The sequence below is a fragment of the Narcine bancroftii genome, unplaced genomic scaffold (genome assembly GCF_036971445.1).
Source record: "Narcine bancroftii isolate sNarBan1 unplaced genomic scaffold, sNarBan1.hap1 Scaffold_151, whole genome shotgun sequence".
NCBI classification, from domain to species: domain Eukaryota; kingdom Metazoa; phylum Chordata; class Chondrichthyes; order Torpediniformes; family Narcinidae; genus Narcine; species Narcine bancroftii.
In genome coordinates this window covers 4,487,792-4,502,662 of record NW_027211886.1, presented here as the reverse complement: position 1 = coordinate 4,502,662, position 14,871 = coordinate 4,487,792, and the positions used below count along the sequence as shown (strand labels likewise).

The 14,871-nt window shown below is 36.9% G+C and overlaps 1 protein-coding gene across 2 annotated transcripts in view; it reads left to right on the top strand.

Annotated features, from left to right (window-relative positions):
• LOC138750451 (rasGAP-activating-like protein 1) overlaps positions 1-14,871 on the top strand; it is a 313,399-nt gene that overhangs the window by 44,751 nt on the left and 253,777 nt on the right. For both annotated transcript variants that reach the window (XM_069912509.1, XM_069912508.1), the window contains exon 4: positions 10,924-10,985. In XM_069912509.1, coding sequence (XP_069768610.1) covers positions 10,924-10,985 — 62 coding nt within the window. The remainder of the gene's footprint in view (positions 1-10,923; positions 10,986-14,871) is intronic.

Below are 14,871 nucleotides of genomic sequence, written 5' to 3'. Positions count from 1 at the left end.
ATACTTGCCTTCCACTACTACTCTTTGCTTTCTTCCTGCAAACTTTTTTTTTTATCCATACAGCCAAGGTTCCACTGATCCCGTGCCTCATGACTTTCTGAATGAGTCTCTCATGGGAGACTTTGTCACATGCCTTACATCCCAACTACCATCCTTTGCTCATCAATTTCTTTTGTCACTTACTCAAATAACTCAATTAGGCTTGTGAGGGATGACCTTCCCCTCACAGAGCAATGCTGACTCTCTCTAAAAGACTGCTCTTCTCCAAATGCTCATAGATCTTATCCTTAAGCATCTTCTTCAATAGTTTGCACACCACTGACATAAGACTCAGCAGTCTATAATTCCCAGGATTCACTCTATTACATTTGTCATTTTCCAACCCTCCAGCACCTCCCCTGTAACCAAAGAGGATTCCAAGATCATAGCTACTGTCTCAGCTATCTCTACTCTCACTTCCCATGGCAACGTCGGGTATATCGCGTCTGGCCCCGGAGACTTATCAATCTTGATGTTATTAGGAAGATTAAACACTTCCTGTTCCTTCATCACCACATTGTCCAGCACATTGTTCTATTTCGACCTCACCCTGATCGACCTCCTTATTTTGTAAATACACTAAAAGTAAATAAATTAGTGCAAAGAAAGAGAAAGAAAGCGAGGTTGTGTCTTTGGTCCATTGTCCATTCAGAAATCTGATGGTAGAGGGGAAGAAGCTGTTTTTGTAATGTTGGGTGTGCTTCTTCAGGCTCCTATAGCTCTTTCCTGATGGGAGTACTGAGAAGAGGGCATGACCTGAGTAGTGAGGGTCCTTGATGATGGAGGCAGTACCTCTTACAGATGTCCTCATGGAGTGAAGAGGTGGCCAAATTCACAACTCTCTGTAATGTTTTCCTGTCCTGTGCATTGGTCAGAATACTCTCCAGAGAACACCTGTAGAAATTTCAGAATCAGAATTTATTGTCATGAACAAGTCATAAAATTCGGTGTTTTGTGGCAGCGTCACAGTGCAAACATTCATATTATAACCAGCTTATGACACTACTATAAAAAAAATTGCAAGAGTGTTTGGTGACATACTAGATCTTCTCAAACTCCTCACAAGATATAGCTGCTGCCGAGCCTTCTTCGTGATTGCATCAGGATGATGGGCCTAGGATAAATCATCACAGGTGTTGACACCTAGAAATTTAAAGTTCTTTATCCTCTCCATCTCGGACCTCTTGATGATGACTAATTTGTGTTCTCTCAGTTTCCTCTTCCTGAAATTCACAGTTACTTCCTTAGTTTTGCTCATGTCGCGTGCAGGCTTGTTGTTGTGACACCACTAAACTGGCTGACCTATCTCCCTCCTGTACACTTCCTCATTGCTGTCTGTGATTTTACTGACAACTGTGCTGTCATTGGCAAATTTGTAGATGACGTTTGAGTTGTACCTAGCCACATAGTCATTGGAGAAGAGAGAGTAAAACAATGGGCTGAGCACTCATACTTGAGGTGCACCTCTGTTGATTGTCAGTGAGGAGGGGACGTTGTTGCCGAGTCATACTGACCATGTTTGTCCAATGTGGAAGTCGAGGATCAAGTTGCAGAGGGAGGTGCACAGGCCCAGGTTTTGGAGCTTGCTGCCTAGTACTGAGGGTATGACAGTGTTGACAGCTGAGCTGTAATCGATGAAAAGCTTCCTTATGTGTATACTGTTGTCTAGGTGATCCAGGACTGAGTGGAGAGCCATCTGCTGTGTAAAGGTGAATTGCAGTGGGTTCAGGTCTTTACTTTGGTATGAGTTAATTCTGGCCTTGACCAACCTCTCAAAGCATTTAATTACATTAGTTGCGAGAGCCACTGGGTGATGCTCATTGATGCAGCTCACTCAGCTCTTCTTGATGTCCTTTTGAAGCAGACGGGAACCTCCAACTGCAGCAGTGAGAGATTGAAAATGTTTGTGAACATTCTGGCTAGTTGGTTTCAGTTCCTGTCTGGAAGGCCATCAGGGCCTGACGCCTTGCGAGAGTTCACCCTCTTGAAGGACGTTCTGATGTCGGCCTCTAAGACAGATATCACACGATTTCCATCTTCTGCAGGGATTCTCATTGCTGCAGCTGATTTCTCTTTTTCAAAGTGAGCATGGTGTTCAGCTCATTGGAAGCATCACAGACATTTATGATATTCAGCTTTGCCCTGAAGTATGTAATGGTCTGCAAGCCCTGCCATAGCTGGCAAGCATCTTATTCTGTCTCTAGCTTCACTCTGAATTTCCTCTTTGTTGTTAAGATAGCCTTCCATAGGTTGTACCTGGACTTCCTATAGAGATCTCGATCACTATAACACCATTGACCTAGTCCTCAGCAGGTTGCGAATCCTTTGATTCATCCATGGCTTTTGGTTGGGATGTGCACATGGGCACACACTCATCTGTATCTTTGCATTCATCTCCATAAACTCCTTTGTTTAATAAAGCATTTCATTAGTTTAACTTACCAGAAATCCTAATACATCTAAGAAAATTATTTGCCGCATTTCATAAACTGGAAGAGTGCATGAGGAACAAGAGCTCAGCATACAAGTGGTCGTTGTAGCCTCAGGAAACTCCCAACCAATCAGATGGCATCTATGGAAGGAGAAAACAATTGATGTTTCAATTGGAAAACCTTTGGCAGAAATGCAACAAGTTTGTTTTACACTGCAGAGAGGGAGAAGGATGAACCAAGAGGATGTTTGTGACAGAGAAAAAAAAAATTGGCGCTATGAGATGCAGAACAAGTGAAGCTACAATAAACCCCCTCCTCAGTAGTTAACAGTATGCACATCACTCTCTTTTCTTAGTCTCCTCCCAGCCAGGAAAAGTTGCTCCTCTTCTTGCACAATATACAAATGTGCTGGAAAAACGCAGCAGGTCACACAGCATTCACAGGAAGTAAAGGGTGACCAATGTTTTGGGTTGGGCCCTTCATCTTTGCCACAGTGCAATCCTCCAAACTCAACATCTAATGTTATCTCTGATAACCAGTCTTTCCTGCTGTACCACCAGGACAATTCGGGGGGGGGGGGGCATTGCGTGATGGCATAGGGAGAAGACGTGGAGAGACACCTCCCCCTGGCAGAGTTATTAAAAATCCATTGTTAAAGTTTTAAATTTTTTTCAGAAGGTATTGATCACGTTGCTGAAATATCCTTGGAGTAACTATGAGGAAATCAAAAACACAAACAGTAAAGAAAACTATTCCTAAACAGCTAATCAAGTACTGAAGCATTTGGGTCTATCTTTGAAGTGGAGCCTCTGGAGTCAATTCCTCCTCATCTCCGTCCACAGCGCCAGTCCTCCGGTAGGATTTACTCTACGTTGGCGCCGACTTCGCGCAGTGCTGCAAAAGATGGTGCCGGCACCTGACGTCATCCTCCTCCTCCAGACCAGGAGGAACAATCGCGCATGCGCGTTAGATCAAATATGGCCCATGATGCAGGGGTACCTGACCTCTCTCGGCCCAGCGATCCTGGGGTAATAGAAGGGGAGGGGGTCTGCACCTGCAGTTGGGCTGAAGTGGTTTCAGCATCAATGGAGGAAGAGGAAGGAGAGATTGGAGGACTGGAAGAAGAAGAAGATCGAGATATGGAGGAGGAAGAAATTGTTATATATAAGGGTAGGCCCATAGTTAAACAGGCTTTAAAGTTTAAATCTAATCCTCATTATTCAGATTCAACTTTACAAATTGATTTATCTAAACAAATTTGGCAATTCAGATGGGTCATGGTTTTTCATTTGTGAAGGAACAACTTGCCAACATGAAGGGAGAAATATCTTCTATTAAGTTGGATGTGGAAAAGTGTCTGAAAGTGGTGGACAAAGTGCAAGATAAGTTTAAGAAGATTAAAGAAGATTTTCTTGATTGTAAAAATGATGTTGGAACAATGTAAAGAAAAGATGGGACAGATGGAGGATTCATTTACTGGTTGGGGAGTTCAGAGAAGTGATTTGTTGAAGAAAATTGATGCTTTGGAGAATCAAAGTTGAAGAGATAATGTAAAAATTGTTGGTCTTGAAGATTTTTAAAGGTCCAGACCCAGTTCAATTTTTATTTCAGAAGTGGATTCCCGAAGTTTTAGGAAAAGAATGTCTTCTGAATGGTCTGGTATTGGATAGACCTCATAGAGCAATAAGAAGGAAACCTCTTCCTGGTCAAGCTCAATGTTCTATCCTGAATAGATGTTTACGCTATCAAAATAGAGAATTGATTTTAAGAGTTGCTGTTCAGAATGCAAGAAGTAATCAAGGCTCTTTAGTAGTTAAAAATAGGTGTCTTTTTTTTATGCTGATTTGAGTCGAGCTATTATTAAACGTCATAAAGAATTTAATTCAGCTAAAGCTGTTTTGTGGAAGAAAGGATACAAGTTTGCCCTTTGGTATCCTGCTGTAATTAGTTTTTTATGGAGACTTTCAATCTTATTTCTTCAGTGACGATGCCGAAGCTCTTACATTTGCTAATTCTTTACTGGATAATAAATAGGTGCAAAGTCAAGAAAGGTTTCTTCAACAGCCTGTTCCAGTTCAGAAGGCGAAGAACAGAAGGCGAGAGATGGAATCTCAGCAGTTGATTGATATTGATGATGATCAAGTTAATAGTGATTTGGAGGAAGCTTATCATACTTGAAATGATTTGTTATTTTTGTTCTGTTCGGGGGAGGTGGTTTGGCTACTTATCCTTTGAAAGTCATGGACCACTTTATGGCATTGGTCACTCCTGTATAATTGAGGGTTTATATCTATATGTGTATGGATTTTCTTTCTTTTCTTTTTTTATTTGAGGAGATCTTTTGGTCCTTTTTGTGTGGTTGCCATGGGGAGGTGCTTTGCCATGTGTGGTGAGGTGGTTATTGAAATATTTTTTAATGATGGCTAACTTAATGTTGCTACTTTTAATGTTAACGAGCTTAATAATCTGATTAGGAGAAAAAGAGGGTTGGCATATATCAAAAACTTGACGTTGCTTTTTTGCAAGAGACACATTTGACTGAGAAATTAAAAAGATATTGGGTTGGACTAGTTATAGCATCTTTGTTTAATTTGAAAGCAAGAGGAGTGGTTATTTTGATTAATAAAAAGTTCTCTTTTAAATTGGAATCAGTTATTGAGTCAGCAGGTAGGCTTTTGATTGTTAATTGTAAAAAATTTTCTGTGTTGGACTTTAATGAATATTTATGCTCCTAATATAGATGATGAGGAGTTTCTGTTGGACTCTTTTCTTAATTTAAATGAGGCATATGATAAAATTATGGTAAGAGGTGATTTTGATTGTTGTTTGGATCCATTATTAGATCAATCTCCAAAATTAGTAATTAGGACTAAAATGGCTAAACATTTGATGGTGTTAATGAAAGATGTGAATTTAGTAGATATATGGAGAAGGTTAAACCCTAAAGAGAAAGATTTTTCATTCTATTCATTTTGACATGATTCGTATTCTAGAATAGATTTATTTTTTAGTATCGGCACAATAGCAAGACCGGGTATTGAAGGCTGAATATAAGAGTAGGATGTTGTCTGATCATTCTTTGTCATTAATAATGTGTATTGGTTCAGAGAGAATTGATAATTATCATTGAAGATTTAATTTTTTGGTGTTGAAAAATGTTGAATTTTGTAAATTCTTTTTTTGTAAAGCTTTTTTTGAAAATAAATATGGATTCAGTTGATCGTAAATTTGTTTTATGGGATGCTTTAAAAACTTATTTAAGGGGAAAAATTATTAGTTTTACTGCTAAAATTAAGAAACAACATGTAGGCAAAGAAAATAGATTGGAGTAGGAGATAGAGATTTTGGAAATGGATTTACAATGAAATTCTACAGAAGCTAAGAAAGTACGTTTAGTTAATATGAAGTTACAATATAATTCATTACAAATTTATAAATTTGAGAAATTATTACAGAGAACTAGACAGAGGTATTATGAATTGGGTGAAAGAGTTCACAAAGTATTAGCTTGGCAGTTAAAAACAGAACAAGCTTCTTGAACAATAAATGCTATTACATATGATTCCATGATTACATATAAACCTCAGGAAATTAATGACGTGGTTCAAAAATTTTATGAAAAATTGTATACTTCTTAAGTATTGGAGGATGAAGCCAAAATTGATAATTTTAAAAATCTGATTTGGATCAACCCTTTTTGGATGATAAGGATATTAAGGATTTGGATGCTTCTTTTACTGTTAAAGAAGTAATAGATGCACTTCGATCTATGCCTAGTGAGGGGATGATGGTTTTACTTCTGAAATTTATAAAAAATTTCAGGATTTATTAATTCCTTTATTGATGGATGTATTGAAACAGGTGACAGAGACTCCTTCTTTTCCAGATTCTTTTTCTAAAGCAATTATTACCGTTATTCTTAAGAAAGATAGGGACCCATTGAAAGCAGGGTCTTATAGACCTATTTCTTTGTTAAAGGTTGATTATAAAATTGTGGTGAAAGTTTTAGCTAACAGGTTAGCTAAATATTTACCAGGTTTAATTCATGTAGATCAGGTGGGTTTTATTAAAAACTAGTATTCAGCAGATAATATTGTAAAGTTAATTTCTTTAATTAATATTTCTTGGTTATTTCTCTTGATGCAGAGAAGGCCATTGATAGAGTAGAGTGGAGGTTTTTTATTTAAAGTTTTGGAGAAATTTAATTTTGGACCTTTTATTGGTTGGATTAAGGCTTTATATAGAATTCCTACTGCTAGAGTTGTGACAAGTAGACAGTTATCTTCACCTTTAATGTTAACTAGATTGACTAGGCGAGGCTGCTCTTTGTCACCAGCTCTATTTGCATTAGTTATTTAACATTTAGCTCAGATGATTAAACAAGATAGTAATATTGAAGGTATTAAGGTGAAATCCAATGAATTTAAAAGAAACTTGTTTACCGATTATGTTTTGATATATTTTACAAAACCTTTGAGTTCCTTGAGGAATTTGCATGATAGATTGGAGCAGTATGGTGAAATATCAGGTTATAAAATTAATTGGGAAAGGAGTGAGGTTATGCCTTTAACTGAAATGGAATATTCTTTGTGTAGGCATATTGTGAAATTTAAATGATCAGACTGGAATAAGTATTTAAGTGTTAAGGTAGATTATAATTATAGTCACTTATATGAATTGAATTATTTGCCTTTGTTGTCTAAAATTAAATATGATTTGAATTGGTGGAAAGATTTACCTATTACATAATAGGATGAGTTAATTGTATTAAAATAAATATTTTTCCATGAAGTCAATATCTTTTTCAGTCTATCCCTTGTAAGATTCCTCAAATTAAAAAAAAAGATTTAAATGCTTTGGTGAGGAACGTTTTATGGAAAGATAAAATGGTAAGGGTATCATTACAGAAATTAACTTGGAAGTATGCATTAGGAGGCTTTCAACTCCCTAACTATCAAAATTATTATGAATCCGCACAAATGAAATTTATTAATAGGATGTTTGAAGTGGATAAACCTTTGATATTGACTAATATTGAATTATCTCAGATTGGTGAGAAGAAGATGGATCAGTTTATTTATAGATGGAATCCTAATTTATTGAGTAATTATAATTTACCTATTTTGAAACATTTAATGGATTTATAGTATTAAAAAAAATGAAGTCATAGGTACTCAAGGTAAAATTTCAGGTAAAATTCCTTTGTATCAAAATAAGATTTTTCCCTTTACACTTAATGATCAACTTTTGAAGTTATGGGATCAAAGGTTATTAAATTGGTGCAAGATTGTTATGAAGCAGGATATTTTATTTATTTTCAAAGAATGAAAAAGAAATATGATATATCTTCAAATACATTTTTCTTATTATGAAACTAAAGCCTTATTGTTGGATAATTTTGGATGTACTTTACGGTTACCTAGATGATCTAAGTTTGAAATGTTACTTACTGAAGGTAGCAAGAAGGGATTTATATCTGAGATGCACACTTTATTACTGAATAAAATGCCTAAGCCGGATATTTATAAATCTAGATTAAAATGGGAAAAAGATTTAGCTATATCTATTTCTCAGGATAGTATGACCAAAATTGTAAATGTAAGGTAGCGATTAATTCATTATAATTTTATTAATTGATCATATTTAATCCAGTGAAATAAAAAAAAAGTTTATTTCTTTTGATTTATGTTTCAGATGTCATAAGGAAGTTGCCTTATATTTTACATTCTGCTTGGTTATATCAGATAGTGAAACCCTTTTGGAATAGATTTAAGGAACTTTTGAAGCTATTTTTAAATTGAAACTTTCATTAGATCCTTTAGTATTTTTGTTGGGTAATATTAAAAGATTGAGTTTAGAATTAAAATTAAATAAATTTCAAATTGCTTTTTTGAGATTAGCTTTAGTTGTGGCTAGAAAATGTTATGCAATTACTTGGAAAAATTAGACTGATTTGAGTATTCAGAGATGGCATTTGGAAATGAGATCTTGCATTACATTGGAAAAGATAACATGTAATTTACATAATAATTACTCTTTTTTTGCTAAAACGGAGTCCATATTTGGACTGCATGGTGTTGAATTATTAAATCCTCTTTTCGCACATTAGTGTTGTTGCTCCAAACCATGGTAATTAATTGAAGGAATTTATGTTATGTGATCTCCTCTTACTTTCTTTCTTCTTTCTTTTTGGGGGTAGATTAGAGAGGGGTGGGTAGGTTAGGCTAGGGTGGTGGGGGGTTGTAGGAGTTTTTATTTACAAAAAAATGCATGTATTTTGTTTTTATAAGTTGTATCAATTGTTGTATGTTTAACCTTGATTTATTAAATAACATTTTTTTAAAAAAAGGACAATTAAATTAGAAGGTTGTAACTTAGCCTTTCTCTCTCCACAGATCTTGTGTTATTTGTTGAGTATTTTGAATATTAACAGCTTAATATTTCTAGTAAATGGTCAGTTTTGCGTCTCTCAGTTCCTGATTTTTAATTTCTCCCGTAATTGCCTTCATTAATCAACTATCTTTCATCCATTAGCAATGTATCATTTGGACAAACCTAATCCATATTATGATGCAAACATTCCTATGAGTTGCTCCACATCTCATTCCCTGCACTTAAAACATATTAATTTTCCAGTTCTGATAAAGAGTTATTAATCTGAAAAGTTATTCCTGTTTCCATTTTTAAGATTTGCAATTGCTGCTTGCCTCTGAATATTCTCAGCAATTCCTATTTCAGATTTCCCACATCTGCAGTATTTTGCTTAAAAAAAATTGTAAATGCAAAATGTGATATGGCCTGATAGTTTACAGGACTGACAGATAAGTTCTGAACTGATGCTATAAAGGCATGATACTACAGTTGACAGCTTTTTCATTATTAAATGCCAAACAGCACCTCTGCCTGATGCTTACAATCTGGTTGATGGGCAATCAAGTGACTCCACGAGGCAGTAGATCGGAGTCAAAAGGCTTTTATTAGCTTAGGCGTTATCTGGGGCTTAGAGACTATCTTGCCTGGATCCGAGCAGGAAGTGATCTGGGTCAAGGTCTTGGGTCAGGACCTCTACTAGGGAATCTACTGGGAGGGGTCAGAGGGAAGGAAGGGTTGGACCAGGCAAGTGCATGCAGTTATTACAGTGGGGCAATACCTCATACCACCACACTGGTCCCTTTGGAAATCAATTTTTTTTTTTAAAATTGCTTTTTATACCAGTAAACAAATGTACACAGTATTCAGATCAAAATACAGGTTGGACTGCAAATGTGGGGAAGGATAAAATTACAATGGAGAACAATTTAAAAAAAAAAGTTTGCTTCCTGAAAGAAAATTGGGAATTATGATAGAAAGTGTCGAATACAAAGATGCCTTCAGATATGCTGTATCACCTGGGAAATTGGAGAAACATTAAATTAACTTTTTATTGAATTTAGCATGTTTAATCATATAATGATGCTGACACATTATGTTAATTCAACCAACCTCAAAATGTTTTGCCACTGATTTTCATTTGTACTCAGCATCTGATGCCTCTCATGTCAGAGTCTAACAATAGTTGACTAGCATTGATGGATTCCAGATACCCTGATACTACTTTTCCATGGTCGCAATGTCCCGATGACATGACTGCACCAAGATCAGCAGCGAAGAAGTCCAAGTGCAAATGCAAAAAACTAATTTTCAATGACATGTTGCAGCTCATGGATTTGTATGCATGAAGTAGGCTTAAACTATAACAGGAAATCACAAAAATAGATTATATATAAAATTTTTAGGTGATTTTTGTGATCCGCTGCCCAAAATCCATAAAACACACCCAAAAATATTCAGGAAGCAAAATATTCATTGTCCAATGTTATCTTTTTCAGTACATCAACCTTTCATCAGGGTTCTGTTACACAGTGCTTGTAATGCCTGGTGATGTTCCTCTAACTTCCACATTATTGGTGGCAGACAGAAAATTTAAGAACCCAAATAGATGATTGGTGGGTAATTCAAATACATTATGAGCATTGCCTGCACTCCACTAGAGATATTTATATGGAGGATAATTTGAGCTCAGTGTAAGCATATTGTATGGGCACTTCCACCAAAATGCCCCCCCCACCCCCACCGAAGATGGACCTATATATCCTTTATGGTAGCAGCTGCACATTCTACTCTATTTTTGAAATTTAGCTCCATTGAAATCTATGGCGAGTACCACGAAATGAAAAGTTTGCAAATTTTACATTAAAAAGTCAAGTTGACATCTGCATAAGCAAATAATGAAGAATTCATAACTGTCTAACAAGTCAAACAGGTTGAGGTCAAGAAATTTTTCCAAAGCTTCCAGCGTCTGCAGTTTTTGTGTTTCTCTTTTCTCCTTCTCGTGGGAACACAGTGCGTATGAATAAATGAGATTCACATTCATAAAATTTGACTGAAATGTATCTCTATTTCAAATTTACAGGCATGATGATGTAATTGGGAAGATATCTCTGAATAAGGAGTACATTGCAACTCATTTAAGAGGTAAGAATTGGAATTAATGAAAGCAAATTCCAATACTGTTCCTTTTCTTTTAGTGCTGAGAAAAGATAATAATTAGCAGAATGAACAATGGAAAATTGCCTGTTAATTTAACCTTGTTTTGTAGCTCTAAAGTCACTGTAGTGGATTTTGTAGTGCATGTTGACCTCTGACTCTGAAGCTGATTCTATTGAAGTTCATAACGGCTGCGTCACCATTCCTTTACCACTACTGTCTGGAAGTAAACTTCTAGGCAGGAGAATCCAAGAGCAAATACCAAAATCCTGTCAGCAGCACGGTTAACATAATGGTTAGTGCAATGCTGTTACAGCGCCAGTGACTGGTGTTCGCATCCAGCATTCTCTGTAAGGCGTTTGTATGTTCTTCCTGTCTGCATGGGATTTCTCTAAGTGCTCCAGTTTTTCTCTCACCTATCAAAACATACAAACGTTGGTCAATTGGGCAGCACGAGATTGTGGGCCGGAAGGCCTGTTGCTGTGCTCTATGTCTAAGAAAAAGAAATCTACTACATTTCAGAAGCATGTGTCACAGATTTCATACTCCTTTGGATCTCTTTAGGAAAATCAACACAAACAAATTAATTCAGACTAATCAAAGCCTATAGGTTCCTTTTCCCCATGCTTATTTGAATGATGTAATTTGTATATGATTATATTGCCAATTCCCATTCGTAAGTGGGAGAAATGTGCTTTAAGCCTTAATTACAAACAGATTGTCACTCCAGTAGGGCAGACAGAATGTGTGGGATTTCTGAGCTTGTTAAATTAATTTAAACAGCTAAAGACGAACAAACACAAAGGAGAGAATTCACTGCTCTTAGATCTTGTGATTTTTTTTGGTTTCTGACCATTATTGTTTCCCATCTTTTGGAAGAAATGCAGATGATAAAGGTTAACATTTTATAAAAGAACTGATTCTGTTGTGGAGAATCTGTACCTTTATCTCCCTCTTGGGTCTGGCCTGAAACTTTAAGGGGACAGGGGTAAATAAGGTGGAATCAAAGAGCAGCAATGAAAATGCATAATATTGAAAGAATTAGAAATCCAGATTCTTTCAAAATTTATTGCTTGTTTAATTAGAACAACTAACCATATGAAGTTGATTGCAAGTATAAAAAATGTGATTGATTATATAACATTGAAGTCCTCTCATGGGTAAGTTGTAAATGAAAATATTATGAAAGCATATTAAATGATTTGAATAGGAACATAGGAACATAGGAAGTAGGAACAGGAGTAGGCCAAAAATGGCCCATCGAGCCTGCTCCGCCATTCAATACGATCATGGCTGATCTAATTTATGGCCTAACTCCACCTACCTGCCTTCTCCCCATATCCTCTAATTCCTCTATCATGTAAAATTTATCTAACCGAATTTTAAATATGTTTAATGAGGCAGCCTCAACCACTTCCCTTGTTAGAGAATTCAAAACATTCACTACTCTCTGGGAAAAACTATTTTTCCTCATCTCTGTCCTAAATCTACTCCCCCGAATCTTGAGAATGTGTCCTCTCATTTTAGTTTTCCCGGCCAGCTCAAAAAACCTTCCTACATCTATCCTATCCATACCCTTCATAATCCTATATGTTTCTATAAGATCTCCTCTCATTCTTCTGAACTCGAGCGAATACAATCCTAGATGATTTAATCTTTCATCATAAGTCAACCCCTTCATCCCAGGGATCAACCTAGTAAACCTCCTCTGGACCTTCTCCAAAGTCAGTATATTCTTCCTCAAATATGGAGACCAGAACTGGACACAGTACTCCAGGTGCGGTCTCTCCAGTACCTTATACAGTTGCAACATTACCTCCCTCCTCCTGAATTCAATTTCTCTAGCGATGAAGGCCAACATTCCATTTGCCTTCTTAATAACCTGCTGCTGCACTCCCAAGTCCCTCTGCACAACAGGATGCTGTAGTTTTCACCCTTTAAATAATATTCAGCTCTTTTATTTTTCTTGCCAAAGTGGATAACCTCACACTTACTAACATTGTACTCCATCTGCCAGACCTTTGCCCACTCATCCAGCTTAACTATATCCCTCTGCAGACTCTCCACATCCTCATTACAATTTGCTCTTCCACTCAATTTGGTGTCATCCGCAAACTTGGCTACACCACATTTTGTCCCCTCCTCCAAGTCATCAATGTAAATGATGAACAGTTTTGGGCCTAACACTGACCCCTGCGGCACCCCACTTACCACTCTCTGCCAACCTGAAAAACTCCTATTTATCCCGACTCTCTGCCTCCTGTCAGGCAACCAATTTTCAATCCAGGCCAATATACTTACCCGGATTCCACTTTCCTGTAACTTACTGATAAGTCTCTTGTGCGGCACCTTATCAAACGCTTTCTGGAAATCCAAATATACAACATCAACCTGTTTCCCTCTATCCACCGCACCTATTATATCTTCAAAGAATCCTAACAAGTTTGTCAAACAAGATCTTCCCTTTTTAAAACCATGCTGCATCTGCCTGATTGAACCCTTACGTTCCAAAAGTTTCACTATTTCATCTTTAATGACGGCTTCAAGCATTTTTCCAACTACAGACGTCAAGCTAATTGGCCGATAATTTCCAGTCTTCTGCCTACATCCCTTCTTAAAAAGTGGCGTGACATTTGCTGTCTTCCAGTCTGCCGGGACCTGCCCAGAATCCAAGGAATTTTGGTATATGACCACCAATGCATCAACTATAACTTCTGCCATTTCTTTCAGAACCCTTGGATGCATATCATCAGGACCAGGTGATTTGTCTGGGTTTAGTCCCATTAGTTTCTACATCACTACTTCCTTTGTAACAACTATTTTATCAAGGCGCTCCCCAACATTCGCATCCTTAACTCCGCACTTGGGCATGCTGGATGTGTCTTCCACTGTGAAGACTGACACAAAATATTTGTTTAATGCCTCAGCCATTTCCTCATTTTTTGCTACCAGTTTTCCTTTCTCATCCTCCAAGGGTCCTATGTTAACTCTGGCCACCCTCTTCTCCTCTTTTATATTTATAAAATTTTTTGCTTTCTGTTTTTATATTTTGTGCCAATTTACTTTCATAATCCTTTTTCCCATTTCTTATTACCCGCTTTGTAACCCCTTGTTGTCTCTTAAAGTTTTCCCAATCTTCCCACTGCTCTTTGCAGCTTTGTACACCTGTGCCTTCAATTTTATACTCTCCTTTATTTCCTTTGTTAACCACGGTTGATTTTTCCTTCCCTTTCTGCCCTTTTTCCTGACCGGAATATATTTTTGTTGAGCATTACAAAATATTTCTTTGAAAATCTTCCACTCTTCCTCAACTGTTTCATCAATTAGCCTGTGCTCCCAGTCCACTCTGCCCAATTCCTCCCTCATCCTATGGTAGTCACCCCTATTTAAGCATAATATATTAGTTTTAGATCTAACTTTTTCCCCTTCCATCTGAATGAAAATTCAATCATACTATGATCGCTATTTCCCAGATGGTCTCTGACTATTACATCATTTACTCTACCTATCTCATTGCACAACACTAGATCCAGGAGAGCATTTTCTCTTGTGGTTTCCTTAACATGCTGCTCAAGAAAGCTATTGCGGATGCATTCTATGAAGTCCTCTTCCAGACTCCCACGACCAACTTGATTTTCCCAATCTATGTGGAAGTTAAAGTCCCCCATGACAACTGCCGTATCATTATTACATGCCTCACTTATCTCTCTATTTATTTCCTGTGCCACTAAACTATTGTTATTTGGTGGGCGATAGATAACACCCACCAATAATTTTTTCCCTTTGTTATTCTTTATCTCTACCCAAATGGATTCAACATTATGCTCTTTAGATCTTATATCATTCCTCACTACTGCCTGGAGCTCATCTTTGA